The 23,691-nt window shown below is 38.0% G+C and overlaps 1 protein-coding gene across 3 annotated transcripts in view; it reads left to right on the top strand.

Moving 5' to 3' along the window:
• DNAH6 (dynein axonemal heavy chain 6) overlaps nt 1–23,691 on the top strand; it is a 368,310-nt gene that overhangs the window by 150,305 nt on the left and 194,314 nt on the right. For all 3 annotated transcript variants that reach the window (XM_050754693.1, XM_050754695.1, XM_050754692.1), the window contains exons 22-28: nt 10,481–10,661; nt 15,675–15,771; nt 18,466–18,685; nt 19,974–20,138; nt 20,221–20,334; nt 23,103–23,228; nt 23,303–23,458. In XM_050754693.1, coding sequence (XP_050610650.1) covers nt 10,481–10,661; nt 15,675–15,771; nt 18,466–18,685; nt 19,974–20,138; nt 20,221–20,334; nt 23,103–23,228; nt 23,303–23,458 — 1,059 coding nt within the window. The remainder of the gene's footprint in view (nt 1–10,480; nt 10,662–15,674; nt 15,772–18,465; nt 18,686–19,973; nt 20,139–20,220; nt 20,335–23,102; nt 23,229–23,302; nt 23,459–23,691) is intronic.

Genomic DNA, 23,691 nt, shown 5'->3' with positions numbered 1-23,691 from the left:
CACCTGGGAAGCGCAAGGGGAAAGGGAATCCGTTTTCCTAGCCAAGGGAACTGAGACACACAACACCTGGAAAATTGGGTAACTCCCACCCCAATACTGCGCTTTAAGCAAACAGGCACACCAGGAGATTATTCCCACACCTGGCCAGGAGGGTCCCACGCCCACGGAGCCTCCCTCATTGCTAGCACAGCAGTCTGCAATCTCGCGGCAAGGCAGCAGCGAGGCTGGGGGAGGGGCACCCACCATTGCTGAGGCTTAAGTAGGTAAACAAAGCCGCTGGGAAGCTCGAACTGGGTGGAGCTCACAGCAGCTCAAGGAAACCTGCCTGTCTCTGTAGACTCCACCTCTAGGGACAGGGCACAGTAAACAACCACAAAAGCAGCAGAAACCTCTGCAGATGCAAACGACTCTGTCTGACAGCTTTGAAGAGAGCAGTGGATCTCCCAACATGGAGGTTGAGTTCTGAGAAGGGACAGACTGCCTGCTCGAGTGAGTCCCTGACCCCTGAGTAGCCTAACTGGGAGACATCCCCCACTAGGGGCAGTCTGACACCCCACACCTCACAGGGTGGAGTACATCCCTGAGAGGAAGCCTCCAAAGCAAGAATCAGACAGATACAATCGCTGTTCAGCAATATTCTATCTTCTGCAGCCTCTGCTGCTAATACCCAGGCAAACGGGGTCTGGAGTGGACCTCAAGTAATCTCCAACAGACCTACAGCTGAGGGTCCTGACTGTTAGAAGGAAAACTATCAAACAGGAAGGACACCTACACCAAAACCCCATCAGTACGTCACCATCATCATCAAAGACCAGAGGCAGATAAAACCACAAAGATGGGAAAAAACCAGGGCAGAAAAGCTGGAAATTCAAAAAATAAGAGCGCATCTCCCCCGGCAAAGGAGCGCAACTCATCGCCAGCAATGGATCAAAGCTTGACGGAGAATAACTTTGACTAGATGAGAGAAGAAGGCTTCAGTCCATCAAACTTCTCAGAGCTAAAGGAGGAATTATGTACCCAGTGCAAAGAAACTAAAAATCTTGAAAAAAAAGTGGAAGAACTGATGGCTAGAGTAATTAATGCAGAGAAGGTCATAAATGAAATGAAAGAGATGAAAACCATGACACGAAAATATGTGACAAATGCACAAGCTTCAGTAACTGACTCAATCAACTGGAAGAAAGAGTATCAGCGATTGAGGATCAAATGAACGAAATGAAGCGAGAAGAGAAACCAAAAGAAAAAAGAAGAAGAAGAAATGAACAAAGCCTGCAAGAAGTATGGGATTATGTAAAAAGACCAAATCTACGTCTGATTGGGGTGCCTGAAAGTGAGGGGGAAAATGGAACCAAGTTGGAAAACACTCTTCAGGATATCATCCAGGAGAACTTCCCCAACCTAGTAGGGCAGGCCAACATTCAAATCCAGGAAATACAGAGAATGCCACAAAGATACTCCTCGAGAAGAGCAACTCCAAGACACATAATTGCCAGATTCTCCAAAGTTGAAAGGAAGGAAAAACTCTTAAGGGCAGCCAGAGAGAAAGGTCGGGTTACCCACAAAGGGAAGCCCATCAGACTAACAGCAGATCTCTCGTAAGAAACTCTACAAGCCAAAAGAGAGTGGGGGCCAATATTCAACATTCTTAAAGAAAAGAATTTTCAACCCAGAATTTCATATCCAGCCAAACTAAGTTTCATAAGTGAAGGAGAAATAAAATCCTTTACAGATAAGCAAATGCTGAGAGATTTTGTCACCACTAGGCCTGCCTTACAAGAGACCCAGAAGGAAGCACTAAACATGGAAAGGAACAACCGGTACCAGCCATTGCAAAAAAATGCCAAAATGTAAAGACCATCGAGGCTAGGAAGAACTGCATCAACTTACGAGCAAAATAACCAGTTAATATCATAATGGCAGGATCAAGTTCACACATAACAATATTAACCTTAAATGTAAATGGACTAAATGCTCCAATTAAAAGACACAGACTGGCAAACTGGATAAAGAGTCAAGACCCATCAGTCTGCTGTATTCAGGAGACCCATCTCACACGCAGAGACATACATAGGCTCAAAATAAAGGGATGGAGGAAGATTTACCAAGCAAATGGAGAACAAAAAAAAAGCAGGGATTGCAATACTAGTCTCTGATAAAACAGACTTTAAACCATCAAAGATCAAAAGAGACAAAGAAGGCCATTACATAATGGTAAAAGGATCAATTCAACAGGATGAGCTAACTATCCTAAATATATATGCACCCAATACAGGAGCACCCAGATTCATAAAGCAAGTCCTTAGAGACTTACAAAGAGACTTAGACTCCCATACAATAATAATGGGAGACTTCAACACTCCACTGTCAACATTAGACAGATCAACGAGACAGAAAGTTAACAAGGATATCCAGGAATTGAACTCATCTCTGCAGCAAGCAGACCTAATAGACATCTATAGACCTCTCACCCCAAATCAACAGAATATACATTCTTCTCAGCACCACATCGCACTTATTCCAAAATTGACCACATAATTGGAAGTAAAGCACTCCTCAGCAAATGTACAAGAACAGAAATTGTAACAAACTGTCTCGCAGACCACAGTGCAATCAAACTACAACTCAGGACTAAGAAACTCAATCAAAACCGCTCAACTACATGGAAACTGAACAACCTGCTCCTGAATGACTACTGGGTACACAATGAAATGAAGGCAGAAATAAAGATGTTCTTTGAAACCAATGAGAACAAAGACACAACATACCAGAATCTCTGGGACACATTTAAAGCAGTGTGTAGAGGGAAATTTATAGCACTAAATGCCCACAAGAGAAAGGAGGAAAGATCTAAAATTGACACTCTAACATCACAATTAAAAGAACTAGAGAAGCAAGAGCAAATGCATTCAAAAGCTAGCAGAAGGCAAGAAATAACCAAGATCAGAGCCGAACGCAAGGAGATAGAGACACAAAAAACCCTCCAAAAAATCAATGAATCCAGGAGTTGGTTTTTTGAAAAGATCAACAAAATTGACAGACTGCTAGCAAGACTAATAAAGAAGAAAAGAGAGAAGAATCAAATAGACACAATAAAAAATGATAAAGGGGATATCACCACCAACCCCACAGAAATACAAACTACCATTAGAGAATACTATAAACACCTCTATGCAAATAAACTAGAAAATCTAGAAGAAATGGATAATTTCCTGGACACGTACACTCTTCCAAGACTAAACCAGGAAGAAGTTGAATCCCTGAATAGACCAATAGCAGGCTCTGAAATTGAGGCAATAATTAATAGCCTACCAACCAAAAAAAGTCCAGGACCAGATGGATTCACAGCTGAATTCTACCAGAGGTACAAGGAGGAGCTGGTACCATTCCTTCTGAAACTATTCCAATCAATAGAAAAAGAGGGAATCCTCCCTAACTCATTTTATGAGGCCAACATCATCCTGATACCAAAGCCTGGCAGAGACACAACAAAAAAAGAGAATTTTAGACGAATATCCCTGATGAACATCGATGCAAAAATCCTCAATAAAATACTGGCTAACTGGATTCCGCAGCACTTCAAAAGGCTTATCCACCATGATCAAGTGGGCTTCATCCCTGGGATGCAAGGCTGGTTCAACATTCACAAATCAATAAACATAATCCCGCATATAAACAGAACCAAAGACAAGAACCACATGATTATCTCAATAGATGCAGAAAAGGCTTTTGACAAAATTCAACAGCCCTTCATGCTACAAACGCTCAATAAATTCGGTATTGATGGAACGTACCTCAAAATAATAAGAGCTATTTATGACAAACCCACAGCCAATATCATACTGAATGGGCAAAAACTGGAAAAATTCCCTTTGAAAACTGGCACAAGACAGGGATGCCCTCTCTCACCACTCCTATTCAACATAGTGTTGGAAGTTCTGGGTAGGGCAATCAGACAAGAGAAAGAAATCAAGGGTATTCAGTTAGGAAAAGAAGAAGTCAAATTGTCCCTCTTTGCAGATGACATGATTGTATATTTAGAAAATCCCATTGTCTCAGCACAAAATCTCCTTAAGCTGATAAGCAACTTCAGCAAAGTCTCAGGATACAAAATTAATATGCAAAAATCACAAGCATTCGTATACACCAGTAACAGACAAACAGAGAGCCAAATCATGAATGAACTTCCATTCACAATTGCTTCAAAGAGAATAAAATACCTAGGAATCCAACTTACAAGGGATGTAAAGGACCTCTTCAGGGAGAACTACAAACCACTGCTCAGTGAAATAAAAGAGGACACAAACAAATGGAAGAACATGCCATGCTCATGGATAGGAAGAATCAATATCGTGAAAATGGCCATACTGCCCAAGGTTATTTATAGATTCAATGCCATCCCCATCAAGCTACCAACGAGTTTCTTCACAGAAGTGGAAAAAACTGCTTTAATGTTCATATGGAACCAAAAAAGAACCCGCATCTCCAAGACAATCCTAAGTCAAAAGAACAAAGCTGGAGGCATCACGCCACCTGACTTCAAACTATACTACAAGGCTACAGTAACCAAAACAGCATGGTACTGGTACCAAAACAGAGATATAGACCAATGGAACAGAACAGAGTCCTCAGAAATAATACCACACATCTACAGCCATCTGATCTTTGACAAACCTGAGAAAAACAAGAAATGAGGAAAGAATTTCCTATTTAATAAATTGTGCTGGGAAAATTGGCTAGCCATAAGTAGAAAGCTGAAACTGGATCCTTTCCTTACTCCTTATACGAAAATTAATTCAAGATGGATTAGAGACTTAAATGTTAGACCTATTACCATAAAAACCCTAGAGGAAAACCTAGGTAGTACCATTCAGGACATAGGCATGGGCAAAGACTTCATGTCTAAAACACCAAAAGCAACGGCAGCAAAAGCCAAAATTGACAAATGGGATCTCATTAAACTAAAGAGCTTCTGCACAGCAAAAGAAACTACCATCAGAGTGAACAGGCAACCTACAGAATGGGAGAAAATTTTTGCAATCTACTCATCTGACAAAGGGCTAATATCCAGAACCTACAAAGAACTCAAACAAATTTACAAGAAAAAAACAAACAACCCCATCAAAAAGTGGGCAAAGGATATGAACAGACATTTCTCAAAAGAAGACATTCATACAGCCAACAGACACATGAAAAAATGCTCATCATCACTGGCCATCAGAGAAATGCAAATCAAAACCACAATGAGATACCATCTCACACCAGTTAGAATGGCGATCATTAAAAAGTCAGGAGACAACAGGTGCTGGAGAGGATGTGGAGAAATAGGAACGCTTTTACACTGTTGGTGGGATTGTAAACTAGTTCAACCATTATGGAAAACAGTATGGCGATTCCTCAAGGATCTAGAACTAGATGTACCATATGACCCAGCCATCCCATTACTGGGTATATACCCAAAGGATTATAAATCATGCTGCTATAAAGACACATGCACACGGATGTTTATTGTGGCACTATTCACAATAGCAAAGACTTAGAATCAACCCAAATGTCCATCAGTGACAGACTGGATTAAGAAAATGTGGCACATATACACCATGGAATACTATGCAGCCATAAAAAAGGATGAATTTGTGTCCTTCGTAGGGACCTGGATGCAGCTGGAAACCATCATTCTTAGCAAACTATCGCAAGAACAGAAAACCAAACACCGCATGTTCTCACTCATAGGTGGGAACTGAACAATGAGATCACTTGGACTCGGGAAGGGGAACATCACACACCGGGGCCTATCATGGGGAGGGGGGAGGGAGGAGGGAATGCATTGGGAGTTATACCTGATGTAAATGACGACTTGATGGGTGCTGATGAGTTGATGGGTGCAGCACAGCAACATGGCACAAGTATACATATGTAACAAACCTGCACGTTATGCGCATGTACCCTAGAACTTAAAGTATAATAATAATTAAAAAAAAAGAAATAAAATGTAAGTTTTAATTGTGGACATGTTATTGTGTTTAGAATGTAAGGGAAATGCACAAGTATTGAGCTCTTCTTTACATAATTACACAGCTTAATGATTTTACCATCGCCCTTGCATAGGTATACTTCAATCATATTGTAGATTTGGTTCCAAACCACCATGATAACCCAAACGTTGCAATAAAGAAATTTTGCCACATGAATTTTTTTGTTTCAAAGAACATATAAAAGTTATGTTGAATTGGGAATACATGGACACAAAGATAGAAACAATAGCCACTGGAGACTACTAAAGAGGGGAGAGAGGAAGGGTGCAAGGGTGGAAAAACTACCTATTGGATACTATGCTCACTCTCTGAATGACAAGATCATTCATACCTCAAACCTCGGCATTACACAGCATACCCATTTAACAAACCTGCACATGTAACCCCTGAATCTAAAATATAAGTTGAAATTATTTTTTAAAAAGTTATGTTTATACTGTACTGTAGTCCATTAAGTGTGCAATACTATATTGCTAAAAAATGCTAATGATTATCTGAGCCTTCAGTGACTCATCATCTTTTGGCTGGTGGAAGATCTTGCCTCAATGTTGATGGGTGGCTGCTGAAGGTTGGGGGTGCTGTGGCAATTTCCTAAAATAAGACAACAATGAAGTTTGCCACATTCATCGACTCTTCCTTCTATTAAAAAAAAATCTTTGTAGCATGTAATATTTTATAGCATTTTACCCATGACAGAACTTCTTTCAAAATTGGAGTCAGTGTTCTCAAGCCCTACTTCTGCTTTATCAGCTATGTTTATGTAATATCCTAAATCCTTTGTTGTCATTTCAACAATGTTTATAGCATTTTCCCCAGGAGTAGATTCCATCTCAAGAAACCACTTTCTTTGCTCATCCATAAGAAGTGAGTCCTCATCTGTTCAAATTTTATCATGAGATTGCAGCAATTCAGTTACATCTTCAGGCTCCACTTCTAATTCTAGTTCTCCTGCTATTTCCACCACATCTGCTGTTGTTTCCTCCACTGAAGTCTTGAATCCCTCAAAGTCACCTATGAGGGTTGGGGTCAACTTCTTCCAAACTCCTATTAGTGTTGATATTTTGACCTCCTCCCATGAATGACAAATATTTTCAGTGGCATCTAGAATGGTGACTCCTTTCCAGAGGGTTTTTTAATTCACTTTTCCCAGATCCATCAGAGGAATTACTATCTGTGGCAGATATAGCCTTACAAAATGTATTTCTTAAATAATAAGATTTTCAAGTTGAAAGTACTCCTTAATCCATGGGCTGCAGAATGGATGTTGTGTTAGCAGGCGTGAAAACAATGTAAATCTCCTTGTACATCTTCGTAAGAGCTCTTGGGTTACCAGGTCCATTGTCAATGAACAGTAGTATTTTGAAAGAAGCCTTTTCTTCTGAGCAGTAGGTCTCAACAGTAGGCTTAAAATATTCAGTAAAATCATGCTGTAAACAGATGTGCTGTCACACAGGCTTTGTTGTTTCATTTTTAGAGCACAGGCAGAGTAGATTTGGCATAATTCTTAAGGGCCTTGAGATTTTTTGAATGGTAAATGAGCATTGGTTTTAACTCAAAGTCACCAGCTGCATTTATCCCTAACATGAGTCAGCCTGTCCTTTGAATCTTTGAAGCCAGGCATTGACTTATCTTCATTAGCTATAAAAGTCCTACATGGCATCTTCTTCTAATAGAAGGCTATTTTGTCTTCATTGAAAACCTGTTGTTGAGAGTAGCCACCTTCATCAATGATCTTAGCTAAATCCTCTGGATAACTTGCTGCAGCTTCATCAGCACTTGCTGCTTCACCTTGCACTTTTATGTTACAGCGATAGCTTCTTTCAATCTCATGAATCAACCTCTGCTACCTTCAAACTTTACTTCCACAGCTTCCTCACCTCTCTTAGCCTTTTTAAAATTGAAAACAGTTAGAGTCTTGCCTCAGACTAGGCTTTAGCTTAAGGGAATGTTATGGTTGGTTTGATCTTCTATTCAAACCACTCAAACTTTCTCCAAATCAGAAATAGGGTTTTGGCTTTTTATCATTTGTGTCTTCACTGAAGTTGCATTTTTAATTTCCTTCAAGAACTTTTCCTTTGCATTCACAACTGTCTTAATTGTTCCGTGCAAGAGGCTAAGCTTTTGGCCTATCTTGGCTTTTGACATGCCTTCTTAACTAAGTTTAATCATTTCTAACTTTTGATTTAAATTGAGAGACATGTGACTGTTCCTTTCACTTGGACACTTAAAGGCCATTGTAGTGTTATTAATTGGCCTAATTTCAATATTGTTGTGTCTCAGGGAATGACAGGGGGCAGTGAGGAGAAGAAATGAGATAGGGGAACAGGGGAACAGCCAGTCAGTGGAGCAGACAGAACATAGATAATACTTATCAATTAAGTTTGCCATCTTATATAAGCATGGTTCATGGCACCCCAAAACAATTATAATCATAACATCAAAGATTACTGATCACAGATCACCATAACATATATAATAATAATAATGTTTAATAATAATATTTTTAATATTGCAAGAATTATCAAAATGTGACCCAGAGACAGAGTAAGCACATGTTGTTGGAAAAATGGCATGAATTAACTTTTTGATGCAGGGTTCCCACAAAACTTCAATTTATAAAAACTGCAGTATCTGCAAAGTGCAGTAAAGTACAATAAAAGCACAATAAAACAAAGCATGCCTGTATTATCATTTTGCTGTGAAACAAATACTACAAACTTAAGCAATACCTTTGTTATCTCACAGTTTCTGTGGCTCAGGAGTTCAGGCATGGTTTAACTGAGGCCTCTTGCTCAGGGTCTAACAAGGTTGCAATTAAGATGTCAGCCAGACTGGGTTCTCATCAGAAGTTTAACCGAGGAATGATCCACTTCCAAGCTCACTCAGTTGTTGGCAGAATTAATTTTCTGGGAATTCTTGGGCTAAGGGCTTCAATCTCTTGCTGGCTCTCAGCTGGAGGCCATCCTCAGCTCCTAGATGTTGCCCACATTTTTTTCTTTATGTGACCATGACCATTGGCTGCATCAATCTAGCAAGGAAGAAAAAGATCCTAGCAAGATGACTATTACAGTCTTATATAACATAAACACAATTATGTACATTCTGTTACCTTTGCCACATCCCATATGCCTGGGAACAAGTCACAGATGGCACCCACACTTAAGGGGAGAGGATTACACAGGAATGTGAATGCCACATCTTGGGGGCCACCTTATGAGTCTTGCTACAACGACTTTATATTTACTGGAAGAATGCTCATTGTTGCTTGAAGTCTCCTTGGAATCTCTCCTTGTGGTGCACATGCCCTTTTGATTTTTTTCCACCTTTGATTGTCCCATAGCAAAACAAAAAACCCACTTACACTAATCTCACTTTGTTCCCATCCAATCTCTTTCTTAGACTTCAGATATTTAGCTTGACTTAATTATGTTTAGGTTTCTAGACATTCTAATATGAGAAGTTATCTATGAAATAATAAAGGCAGTAAGAGGGAAAAGATAACTTGTGCCAACTTTGTTTCAAAGAGAACTTTCTCAGAAATTCATCTTCTTCAACCAACCACATTGTCTGAGTCCTGTCCAGCCTCCTGGACTGATGGCTGAGCCCTGTGAAGGGAGGGACTACAGATCAAAGTCAAAGGGGACATTTTCATAGAAGGTCCCTGAAAGAAACCTAAGCTGAATAGTGAAGACCCCCCAGAGAATGAATTGCTTGGAAAGTGTGAGACCTAAGACAAACCAGGAAGTGGTTGTGACATTTGGGCTTACTCTCAAACCTAGAGTGAGAAGTGAGGAACTCTCTCATGGATTTTGGGCGCACACATGCAGTAATAGCAGGAGGCACAGAGGACAGGTGAGATCTATGGACATTTAATTTCTGACCCTGTATTTCTGATTTCTTTTATTAACAGTGACTTGTCTAAAAGCAGAGGGAATGCATGATTTTCGTCTTCCAGTCTTCTATATTTACCACGTATGCTGTCATGAGCAGGGGTTTTTTTTTTTAATTTTCATTATTTAAAGAAAGGTGAAGGAAGAATTAACACATGATTGAGATAAAAGAAAAAAAACAACCTTTTTTTCATGAAAATCTTGTTTATGTTTGAAAATGGTCACCAGACTTTCCTTTTCCCTTCACATCTCCTTGCGTAAGCATCATGCTGCCCCCTGAATCTCTCCTGTGAGTAATTTTAATCATGTTTCTCTGGAACCATTCTGGTAACCACATGGAAGACCCATTAGAACTCTGCTCAGTAGACAGTGGGATGAAATCAGACTAAGGTGAATCTTGGACCTTGTAAGGAATTTAATTTCAAACGACCTGTGAGGAGTCATAACACGACCCTCAAGGAAAAAGATACAGTGATTCCCTGTGTCATGATTTTTACTGTAACCACATGTTTTTAATTGGGGAATTAAAATTTGACAATGTCCATATTTTTCTCCTAGGAAGAGTGGCTGACCTGCCAAAGAAACTGGCTCTACCTAGAAAGTATTTTCAGTGCTCCAGATATTCAGAGGCAATTGCCTGCAGAGTCCAAGATGTTCCTTCAGGTGGACAAGTCGTGGAAAGAAATCATGAGAAAGGTGAATCGGCTGCCTAATGCTCTTCGAGCCGCTACTCAGCCAGGTATGAAACAAAATTCCAAACAAGCAAAAAGACTACAATCACCTAAAATGTTTCTCTGGGAACCTAATAACATGTGGTCCATTCAACCCTTGATTCTAGTCAGTATGGACAAATAGGAATCCTTGCATCTGACACACTTGCTAAGCAATGTCAATGGAACACTGGACTTTTTTATTATTATTTCTTAGCTTAGTTTATAGTTTTGGAAAAGGAGAATCTGTCTATTTTTGCTGTTTTTCTGATTTGGGGATGTTGCTTCAGTGTATCAGTGATGTTTTCATCTCAGAATTTTGACAATGAGACAAATATTTGCCTTCGGTTGACGTATTCTGTTAAAGCTCCTCCACAGATTTATAGCCACAAAAATGTCCGCACCTTATTTTTAATGAATTCATCAAAACTAGTTCAAAATATTACCACTTATTGCATTTCTAGTCTCAAGGTTGAAATGTGTTTTAATAAGTTCCATTTCTGTGGATGTGGAATCAGAGTCTTTCAGGGTGCACATATGTGGCTGTTGAACTTTATGCTTAAAGTAAAAGCCTTGGCAAGCTTGCCTGTTGTTCAGGAAATAGCAGCACGTGGCCCATCCTGGTAAATATCCTCAGACAGCTTCCCTGCAGTTTTCTGGGCTGCACCCTTTCCCCCAAAACTCTGACATAAGACAGAAATGGAAAAGAAATGTTATGTGGAATAATAGAATTGAAAACTCTTTGGGTCTTTTCAAGGCGACCAACATGCCTTGGCTCATGGTCTTCTTCCAGCCTGTAATCTCAGCACACTGGCCTCTGTTTATGTCATTATATCTCCTTATCAGCCTCTGACCTTCCTGCCTTCTGCTTGTAATGGCCCATGTATGATCAATCAGTCCACCAGATGATCCAGGACAGTCTCTCCATCCATGATCCTTAACTTAATCACATCAGCAAAGTTCTTTTCCATGTATACTAACATATTCACAGGTTTGGGGGATTAGGACATGAACATCTCTAGGGGGCCATTATTCTGTCTACTGCACTCACTTGTCAGGTTGAAACATTTTGCTGTGAAAACTAATATGTTAGATTACAGAGTGCTGTCCCAGGCCCTACTAGACTTGTTATAAAATATAACTTCTGAAATGAAAAAAAATCTGATTCAAAAATATATCTGCTCCTAAGGATGTAATATAAGAATAGAGACTTGTATAGATCATTTCAGGGAATGATAAAGCTATGAAGAAAAATAAAGTAGGGTAAATGGGTGTGAGAAAGAGAGAGAGAGAGAGAGAGTGTGTGTGTGTGTGTGTGTGTGTGTGTGTGTGTGTGTGTGTGTGTGACAGAAGGCTTTTTGGATAAAGTGACTTTTGAGCAGAAACCTGCAGGAATGAGGGAGTGAGTCATGTATGTGATCAAAGGGAACATTGTTAAAGGAGGAGGGAAGATTAAAGGCAAGGCTCCCAAAGTGAGTGCATGCTTCACATGCCCAATTGTTTGCAAGGAAGCCAATGCAAACTGAAGTGGAATGCAGAAGAAGGGCTTAGGAGGTGAAGCAAGAGAGGCAAGAGTGTTTAGGTGGGGGACTGGGCATCAGACTGGGTCATTGATTACATAGAGTCTTGGAAACCATGATCAAGACTGTGGATTTGATTCTTGGGCAGGTGGGGACACCAGCTACTATGATAAACACCAAAACTACAAAGATAAACAAGACATGGATCTTATTCCTTAAGGAGCTGTAGTTTAGTGATAAAGAAATAGTATCCTATCACCACAATTTTGGCATTTAAAGATGGCAGAGGATACAGAAAAGATGCCAGTAAGAAAGTGACAGACAGTGAGTAGGTATAGAGACTGGCTTGGTTTGGAGAGTCAAGGAGAAGGCAACTGCTTGGCTTTGGTTTTGTTCTCCTAGCCCCCCAAAAGTGGGATACACCAGCTAAAAATGTTTCATATTAAATATACTTGTTCATACTTGGTAAATACTTGATATTATTATTAAAGGTAATAGTTAAAGTTCTTAGTCAATTCCCCCCCATTTTAAAGTAATAGAACTTTCCTTTATCAAATAATACCAAAGCTTTTAAAATCTTAACAGTATATTTTACTTTTACTTAAAATTATCTCTTTATTTTTCAGTTAACTTGGTACCTTTTATTGAAAAGACCATACCACTGCCATTGCATTTTATTTATTTATTTATTTATTTTTATTTCAATAGGTTTTGGGGAAACGGGTGGCATATGGTTCTATGAATAAGTTCTTTAGTGGTGATTTCTGAAATTTTGGTGCACTCACCACCCAAGCAGTGTACACTGTACCCAGTGTGTAGTCTTTTATCCTTTTATCCCTCAGCTCCCTCCCATCCTTTCCCCCACTTGCCTAAGTCCATTGTATCATTCTTACACTTTTGTGTCCTCATAGCTTAACTCCCACTTATGAGTAAGAACATATGATGCTTGGTTTTCCATTCCATTCACTTGGAATAATGGTCTCCAAATCAATCCAGGTTGCTGCAAATGCCATTATCTCATTCCTTTTTATGGCTGAGGTAGTATGCCATGGTATATCTAGACACATTTTCTTTATCCAGTCATTGATTGATGGGCATTGGGGCTGGTTCCATATTTTTGCAATTGTAAATTGTGCTGTTATAAATATGTGTGCACAAGAATCTTTTTTATATAATGACTTCTTTTCTTCTGGGTAGATACCCAGTAATGGGATTGCTGGATCAAATGGTAGATCTACTTTTTAGTTATTTAAGGATTCACTACACTGTTTTCCATAGTGGTTGTCTTAGTTTACGTTCCTACCAGCGGTGTAAAAGTATTCCCTTTCCACCACATCTACACCAACATCTATTATTTTTTTATTATAGCCATTCTTGAAGGAGGAGGGTGGTATCGCATTGTGGTTTTGATTTGCATTTCCCTGATCATTAGTGGTGTTGAGCAGTTTTCATGTTTGTAGGCCATTTGTATACCTTCTTTTGAGAATTGTCTATTCACATCCTTAGCTCACTTTTTGAAGAGATTGTTTGTTTTTTTCTTGCTGATTTGTTTGAGTTCCTTGCAGGCTCTGGATATTAGTCCTTTGCCAGAGGTCCAGATTGTGAAGATTTTCTCCCACTCCGTGAGTTGTCTGTTTACTCTGCTTATTGTTTCTTTTGCTACGCAGAAGCTTTTTAGTTTAAGTCCCATCTATTTATCTCTGTTTTTGTTGCATTTGCTTTTGGGTTTTGGTCATGAAGTTTTTGCCTAAGCCAATGTCAAGAGGGGTTTTCCAATATTATCTTCCAGAATTGTTATGGTTTCAGGTCTTAGATTTCAGTCTTTGATCCATCTTGATTTGATTTTTAGGTGAGAGATGAAGATCCAGTTTCGTTCTTCTACATGTGGCTTGCCAGTTATCCCAGCACCATTTGTTGAATAGGGTGTCCTTTCCCCACTTTATGTTTTTGTTTTCTTTGTCGAAGATCAGATGGCTATAAGTATTTTGCTTTATTTCCAGATTCTCTATTCTGTTCCATTGGCCTATGTGCCTATTTTTATACCAGTACCCTACTGTTTTGGTGACTATGGCCTTGTAGTGTAGTTTAAAGTCAGGTAATGTGATGCCTCAAGATTTGTTCTTTTTGCTTAATCATGCTTTGGCTATGTGGGCTCTTTTTTTGGTTCCATGTGAAATTTAGAATTTTTTTTTCTAACTCTGTGAAGAATTATGGTGTTATTTTTATGACAATTGCATTGAGTTTATAGATTGCTTATGGCAGTATGGTCATTTTCACAATATTGATTCTACCCATTCATGAGCATAGGATGTGTTTCCATTTGTCTGTGTTGTATGATTTTTTTCAGCAGAGTTTTGTAGTTTTCTTTGTAGAGGTCTTTCACCTCCTTGGTTAGGTGTATTTCTAAGTAATTTTTTTTTTGCAGCTTTTTTTTTTTGCATCTATTGTAAAAGGGGTTGAGTTCTTAATTTGATTTTCAACTTGGTCACTGTTAGTGTATAGCAGAGCTACTGATTTGTGTACATTAATTTTGTATCCTGAAATTTTGCTGAATTCATTGATCAGCTCTAGGAGCTTTTTGGATGAGTCTTTAGGGTTATTTATTTTCATGTATTTGTATGGTTTTGAGGATTCCTTTTGGAGTTGATTTCCAATTTTATTCCATTGTGGTCTGAGAGAGTACTTGCTATAATTTTGATTTTCTTAAATTTATTAGGACTTGTTTTGTGGCTTATCATATGGCCTATTTTGGAGACTATTCTGTACTGATGAATAGAATGTATATTCTGCATTTGTTGGGTAGAATGTTCTGTAAATATCTGTTGAGTCCATTTGTTCTAGGGTATAGTTTAAGTTGTTTCTTTGTTGACTTTCAGGCTTGATGACCTGTCTAGTGCTGTCAGTGGAGTATTGAAGTCCCCCACTATTATTGTGTTGCTGTCTATCTCATTTCTAAGGTCTGGTATTAATTGTTTTATAAATTTATAAATTTGAGAACTCCAGTTTTAGGTGCATATATATTTAGAACTGTGATATTTTCTTGTTGGAAAAGTCCTTTTATCTTTATATGATATCCTTCTTTGTCTTTTTTAACTGTTGTTGCTTAAAAATTTGTTTTGTCTTAAATAAGAATAGCTATTCCTGCCCACTTTTGATGTCCATTTGCATGGAATATCTTTTTCCACCCCTTTACCTTAACTTTATGTGAGTCCTTATGTGTTAGGTGAGTCTCTTGAAGACAGCAGTTACTGTCTAGACATCCAGATTGGTAAACGAGGAGTCAAACTGTCAGCGTTTGCTGATGATATGATTGTAATTTTTTTATTGCCTTTGCAATTCCGTGACTCGTTTTAACTTTAGATTTGGATAACTCAAAACATATTTTTATGAGAGCTTTATTAAATAGTCTTCTAGGGAGAAGATTCATAAATTGATTACATTTTAAAGTGATATTTTTTTTTTCAGAAAACAATTTGATTTTAACACAGTTTTACCAATACTTTTTTTTTTTTTAATGAACAGGACTTCTGGAAACTTTTCAAAACAATAATGCATTACTTGACCAAATTCAGAAGTGCCTAGAGGCATACTTAGAATCAAAAAGAGTTATCTTTCCAAGGTAAGTTTATAAAGCAACCTAAGATATTTTTTAGTAGTTATGACTGTCAATCAAGTTGAGGTTATAGTTATAACCTCAAAGCATCAAGGAACTAGAGAAAGAAACAAAAAAGATCTATGATAATGAAAATCCAACTAGTTATCATAATTGGGGAGTATAAGTCTCAAGGATAAAATACAATATTCAATAAATAGTTAAGTGGGTAAGTAAGATACTGAAACAATTTTTTTTTATTTTAACTTTTTTAGTATATCATAGGTGTGTTATGGGGTACATAACATGTTTTGACATAGGCGTGTAATACATAATAATCACATCATGTAAAATGAGGTATCCATCCCCTCAAGCATTTATCCTTTGTGTTACAATCGAGTTATATTCTTTCAGTTATTTTTAAATGTACAATTAAATTATTATTGACTATTAAATTATTATTGATTATTAAATTAAATTATTATTGACTATAGTCAATCTGTTGTACTATCAAATACTAAGTCTTATTCATGCTTCCTATTTTTTGTACCCATTAAATATCCCCACCTCCCCATCCCCAACCCTTCCACTACCCTTCCCAGCCTCTGGTAACCATCCTTCTACTCTCTGTCTCCATGAGTTCAATTGTTTCAATTTTTAGGTCCCACAAATTGAAATGATTCTTGATCACCCCATTGTTTTACTGTTTCATTGTTGAATGAATATGTGTGCCTGTTGCATGTGTGTATATGTGCACAATGTGTGTGTAAAAGGTTAAGAGAGGCTGGTGTTACCTGAGCAATTTTCTTTAGGTTAATTGGTGGGGATGCATGTTAAGCTCTCCAAGACGCCTAGTCTTGAGGAGAGTGAACCACACCCTTTCTCATGGGCATAGCAAGCACCCTTAGCACATCTCTGTACCAAAAAATATTCTTATCTCTAGCTGTCCAACCTCTCCAGCTTTAACACTTTTATACCCTCAAGCGACTGAGGACTCTAGAGTCTTCACCCATCTCCCCATAAGTCAGCCCCAGGTGACCTGACATCTCATTTTGAAATATGACAACTCTAGTCCTAGAACTTCAGTCAAAACTGAAACTGAAATTTTAACATCTAGTTATATTACTTGGGAAAGCTTTGGTCAAAAACACAGAAGCCACTCGAGGTGTTTAGAGCAAAAGTTTCAGTCAGGGAATTAGAAGTTTTCACTGGTGCTAGACGCAGAAGAAGGGAAGAACTGAGGACCACTTTGAGGAAATCTGGAAATACAGGCAGAGGTCTCAGGGAAGTGCCACCAAAGTCTCAGCTTCCTGCAACAAGAAAGGGAGGGATTGTCAGGAGGACACCTGAAAACCAAGGATAAAATCCCACCAACTTCAGTCATTCATGCTCAAGTTGGGGAATAATGGCTTTGCTTCCTCCCACCTTCTCAGTCACATAGAAGAGCATCTCATAGGCAGCATTTAATCTGAAACCTTACTGGAAAGAGATTCTAGAAATGTCATTCCAGCTTTTCCCTAATGCAGGGATATTGCTAAGTTGACCGTCAACAATCTAGAGCATTTACTAAATGCTGTTTTGTACATTTAGTCCTCCAAAACATGAGAGAGTTGGGGATAGGAACAGCAGTAAAAAGGACCCTTGATTGGGGAAAAAAAAAAAAAAAAGTTTGAAAATCACTGTCTTAAATGTTAATAGTTAATTGCTCTAATCTGTTCTAGTATGAACTAGGATAGTCAGTTGGAATAGTAAATAAAATTCCTTTTGAGTCATTTGGAGAGATTAAACATAATACAAGAACTATATTACATGAAGTCTGGCATTTAGAATATTGTTGATTATCTAGAGCAGGGACAAACAACTTTTTTTCATAAAAGGTCACATAGTAGATATTCAAGGCTTTGTAGGCTTTACAGTCTCTGTAGTCAGGTCCGCTATTGTAGCACAAAAGGAGCCACAGACAGTATGTCTGCATGGCTGTGTGACAATTAAACGTTATTTACAAATACAGGTGGAGGGCCAGATTTGGCCTGGGGTTGTAACTTGCCAACCCCAATCTATAGCAAAATAATATTCTGTAAGTTTACAATTTCCTTTACCTATCTTGCTGGTAATAATATGGAATATATATAAATGTTTTATTTCTACATATGTATAGCCTCACATGGTTGGAAATGGTGTGCTGGCAAAATTATATTATGCCAATTTTCACAGTAGCACATACTGCAGAGAATAGCAAATGCCTTTGAGTTAAGAGAATGGCCCAGTACACATTCACACAACCCAATAAGGTTCTCCTGCAACCACCTATCCATCTATTAACTCTTCAACAAATAATGTATTGAATACCAGGTATGTGTGACATACTAGGCTAGATTTTAGGGAAAAGAAATAATACATCTTCACTCTGGAGACTTTAAGACAGATATGTGAACACATCAGTTTCTAGCATTTTTACAGTTTTTATGAACAATGTCTATCTTTTATGTACTAGACAGTAATTCTAGGTGTGCATCATCACACCTAAATGCATCATCACTAATTTTCACAGAAATCATGTTTAGAGATATGTGGCCTCCCCAGAAGCCCATGACCAGTATAATTGGAGGTCCAGGAAATTGGTGGACAGGGAAGAGATGTGGCTAAGGAATTTATCTTTTATGTCTATCTGAGACTATACTTCAATTTCAAGTTATATTTTAAGGATGTTCTTTAATCCAGGTTTTACTTCTTGTCAAATGATGAACTTCTGGAGATTTTGGCCCAGACACGAAATCCACAGGCTGTGCAGCCACACTTAAGGAAATGCTTCGACTCCATTTCAAAGCTCGAATTTGCTCTCATGCCTCCTGCTGAAGGAAAGATTCCTGGTATTGATGGAGAACCAGAAAAGGTTTATACTAATGATATTTTGGCAATGCTGTCACCAGAGGGAGAAAGGGTGAGGTGCTTTTGTTTATATTTCTTTATTGATGAACTTTGTTACTCTTCTAGGGTTATTCTCGCTCTAAGCATACAGGTACTCTGTTGGCTCAGCAATTTCAAGGATAACCAAGATAAAATTCTTGCCCTCAAAGAGCTCAAAGTCTAACAGAGAAGTAGTCGAACAAACAACTGAAAATCACCACAGAAAATGCAATAACAAAGACATGTGTTCTGTTGTTGGAAATATAGTGGAGAAAACTAGAACCATGTCTTATTTAACTCCCCACAAGAGGCACACTAATGGACTGATTAAGAGTACTGGTTCTACTATCAGGCCACTTGGACTAAGTCCCACCCCTTAATCTCATCCAAAAGACAGGGATTAGTAATTGTATCTGATTAATGGAGTGATGAGCCTGTTCAGGGGATAGTGTATGTAAATTACTTAAAGCAATACCCAGTAAACACTATTTAAGTGTTAGTTGCTGGCAGCAGCATCTCCAGGGCACTGCACAGCCCCTGGCATATGGGGAACACCAAGAGAGTGAATATATTAGCACACTGTGAGGAATCAAGTGACTTCACAGAGGAGAGCTACACATATGCACACACACACAAAGTCAAGTATGATGGAAGGGGGAGTATCTTCTACGTGGGCATGGGAGACATTTCAGACACAGGAACTGTGCAGGGAAATGCTAAGGAATTGGGTCCAGTAAGAACACAGTGGTGTATCTATGGGAACATATAAACATTTTATTTGTTCTGAATTGATCCTCTTGCAAAAGAATTTGCTTATCACTGGTGCAGAAGAGAAGGGGAAAGACCGAGGATAGAATCTCAGGAAAACATGAAATGTAAAGAGAGGTTAGAAGAAGAGCAGATCAAGGAAACCAAAACAGCCATGACAGTCAAGCCATTGGAAGTCCAAAAAAATAGATACAAGAACTGAAAAGTGTCATTTGGACTTTTCAGTTGGGAGGACCTGGGAAAACTTGAGAATAGAAGTGATCAGGGACAAAAATCAGATAGCAGCAAGTAGGAAAGTGAAAATAAGTGAAGAATTCCATGCAGTGCATGTAGACTACTCTTTCAGGGAGTTGACTCCAAGTGGACGCAGTAAAATAAAGCAATAGGTCGGGTGAAAGGAGATAGATGTATAGTGGAATGTCAATAGAAGTTTCAGTATTTGTGGTCAGGCTTCAGCGTTTATATAGCATAGGATTCTGTCATGGAAATACAGAAGGCATACAGCTTACAAGTCCCACACAAGCCACTTTATCAATGCTCTGATTACCTTTTAGGTTAGCTTGGGGAAAGGCCTCAAGGCCCGAGGCAATGTAGAAGAATGGCTTGGTAAAGTGGAAGAAGCCATGTTCACATCTCTGCGTCGCCTGTGCAAAGCTGCCATCGCTGACTTTCAGGGGAAACTGAGGACAGACTGGGTGGTGGCTGGCCACCCTTCTCAAGTAACTCATACTCACATTTCATATTTCTGTATTCTTTTTTGGTGATATGTATCACATATTTAAGAAAGATGTTTTCTTGCAGGTTATCCTGACCATTTCTCAAATTATGTGGTGCCGTGATTTGACTGAATGTCTGGAAACAGAACACAGTAATCACATAGAGGCCCTGGAGAATTTTGAAAAAGTAAATTTTGAGGTGAGATCTATAACAAAGTGACATTATTGTCTTGCAAGACGGTCTTAGTGGGTTTTTTTTTAAAGCATAGTTAATGCAAATTCACTTTATTTCAGAAATTCTAATGCTCTGACATGACTTACAAAGCTTTAGAATTCTCACTAAAATTATTTGTGTTTTACTTTTTTTAGGGACACTACCTTAATGTATGTGTAGTATTCATATGAATACTTGTGAAAATAGGAGGAAAAACAATTCCAGAACAAAACATCACGGTTATAATGGTTTGCAACTTTTAAGCATAAACTGTATTCACTAGTTCCTGGATACCTCTCAGGGAAGTTTATTCAGTCCAGGAAAACCTCCAGATTCATGCCATTTCTATTTTTAGGCTCTAATTCTATTTCCGCTATTTTGTAGAAATACATTGCCTGTCAGGCAACTAACAGAAATAGTTAGAAGTAGAAATAGTTGTCTGTCAGGCAGCTAACAATAAAACGATAAATAATTCAAAGAATTTACCATCAAGAACTTTTAGCTATAGCTAGGAAATGCTATTTTACTAAATAGCATTTAAATAGCACTAAAACTTTATACTTGTTGAACAGCAACTCCACATTTCCTCCTCTCCCTAGCTCCCTGTAATCACCATATTACTCTTTTTCTATGAATTTAACTATTTTAGATACTTCATATAAATAGATCATGCAGGACTTATCCTTCTATGACTGACTTATTTCATTTAGCTTAATATCCTCCAGGTTTATTCATGCTGTAACATGTCATGGGATTTCCTTTGTTTTAAGTCTGAATAATAAATATTTCATTGTATGTGTATGCCACATTTTCTTTTATTTTTTTCTTTTTTAAGAGACAGGATCTCATTCCATTGCCCAGGCTGGAATGCAGGGACGTGATCATAGCACCCAGCTAATTATTTTTGTTATTATTATTTTTTGTAGAGACAGGGTCGCACTGTATTGCTCAGGCTGGTCTCAAAAGCTTCCCTTAAGTGATCCTCCTGCCTTGGTCTCCCAAAGTGCTGGATTACAGGCATGATAATCATGCCCAGCTCATATTATCTTTATGTGTTTATCCTTTGATGGATGCTTACGTTATTTCCGCATTTTGGCTATTGTGAATAACACTGCAATGGACATAGGAGTGCAGATAGTCTCCTCCAGATCCTGACTTCACTTCTTTTGGATGTGTACCAGAGTGGGATTATTGGGTCATATTGTAGTTCCATTTTTAATTTTTTGAGGAGCCAGCATATTGTTTTCCATAATGGCTGCACCATGTTTATATTCCCTCTGGCAGCATACCAGGGTTCTCTTTTCTCCACGCTCTTGCCAACATGGGGTATCTTTTGTTTTTTTGATAACAGTCACCCTAATAGTTGTGAGGTGACATCTCATTATGGTTTTGATTTGCATTTCCCTTATGATTAGTGATGTTGATCATCTTTTCATATACCCAGTTAGCCCTTTGCATGTCTTTTTCTGATAAATATCTATTCTATTCCCTTGCTAATTTTTAAATTGGGTTATTTGTTTTTTGCTTATTAAGTTGCAGGAGCAATTAGACCCTTGTCTTATACCATACACAAAAATCAACTCAAAATGGATTAAGGATTTAAGTGTAAGACCTGAAACTGTAAAATCCCTAGAAGAAGACATAGGGGAAAAGCTTTGACATTGGCGTTGGCATTGATTTCTTGAATATAACACCAAAAGCACAAGCAACAAAAGGCAAATAGATCCATGGGATTGCATCAAACTTAAAAGCTTTTGCACAACAAAGGAAACAATCAACAGAGTGAAAAGGCAACCAGGGGAATAAAGGAAAATATTTACAAACAGTATATCTTGTAAGGACCTAAGCCAACTCTTTAACTCCAAATTCAATTCTACTTCCAAGTAATACTACATTTTTAAAGATTCACCCTTAAAACAGAAAAATGAAACAACCTTATGAATAAAACAACTTTATTGAAATAAAACAACTTTATATATATTTATATGTAAATATTCAATAAATATTTATTTATTGAATAAAACAACTTTATTGAAGTAAGAGAAAACACTCTCATGAAATTCCTCAAAGAAATTTCATCTCCATAGCTTCAGAAAAGAGAAATGACTCCCTAAAGAAAGTTCCTTTGCCTCTACGTAGAGATGGTCCCTCATCAGGGTTGGCCCAAGTGACATTTCAGCACAATGATGCAAGGTCCTCAGAGGCGCTGCTCTTCTTTGAAAAAGATTTAATTATTTAGGTAAAAATCAAGTAAAAATTTAGCTAACTCTTTCTGAAAATTTTTTCATTTAACTAGACATTGGCTAGGTTAAAATGCTCAGACTTTCTGATTATTAATGGGAAAACCACCCCTAAAACTGAAGAGTATCACCTTTAACCACATTTAATTTTTAGGGAGGACACTCTCCTCTAGAAAATCATCACATAGTGGTTAAGAACATGGGCTTTTCTGGAGGCAAATGTCTACTCAGGTCTCATTTTGCTACTTCGTAACTGTGTGACTGCCATCAAGTTACTTATGCTCTCTGACCTTCAGTTTCCTCAAATGTACAATAGGGGTAAAGACAGTATATAGTTCACAGAAGTCTCATGGGAATTAAAGAAAAGTACTGTCCTGTTTGGTCACAAAATTATAGATTCTTAAAATTAGCTGGTTTTTAGCAATGTCTCTCCAAATTGAATGGTGAAAGAGATAATATATATATGTAAGCTGATCTTGGAAAATTCACCATGACAATTTTTTTTATTTGTAGAGATTAAATGCCCTGGCTGCAATAGTTCGAGGCAGTCTTCCTAAATTACACAGAAACATCCTAACTGCATTGATTACCATTGATGTGCATGCAAGAGATATAGTCACTGAACTTGTTCAATCCAAGGTAACTGTTTCATTTAACTAAAATTATATACTGCTTTCTGAAATGAGTGTATCTAATATGTGTATCACATATAGGTGGAGACAGTTGAGTCTTTTGACTGGCAGAGACAACTGCGCTATTACTGGGATATAGACCTGGATAATTGTGTGGCTAGAATGGCGCTCTCTCAGTACACTTACGGCTATGAATATTTGGGTGCATGCCCAAGATTGGTTATTACTCCACTCACAGTAAGTTATTGATCACTTAGGTTAATACTGACATGAGTGTGCTTTTCAATCAAAAGTCTTGAAAAGTTTCATATGACATTAATTCTTGAAAGAATTTATTATGAATACATCTTTGTAAAGCAAAGATTTGCATTATTTAATTATGTACATGGATCTTTTGGTGTATTTCAGTTGCTCTATTTTTCATAGAAAATAATAATCCTTCCCCCATAGAAAGGAAATGACTTAATTTG

The sequence above is a fragment of the Macaca thibetana genome, chromosome 13, assembly GCF_024542745.1.
Source record: "Macaca thibetana thibetana isolate TM-01 chromosome 13, ASM2454274v1, whole genome shotgun sequence".
Taxonomy (NCBI): domain Eukaryota; kingdom Metazoa; phylum Chordata; class Mammalia; order Primates; family Cercopithecidae; genus Macaca; species Macaca thibetana.
The sequence above is the reverse complement of the archived record's forward strand: the minus strand, read 5'-3'. Positions and strand labels throughout refer to the sequence as shown.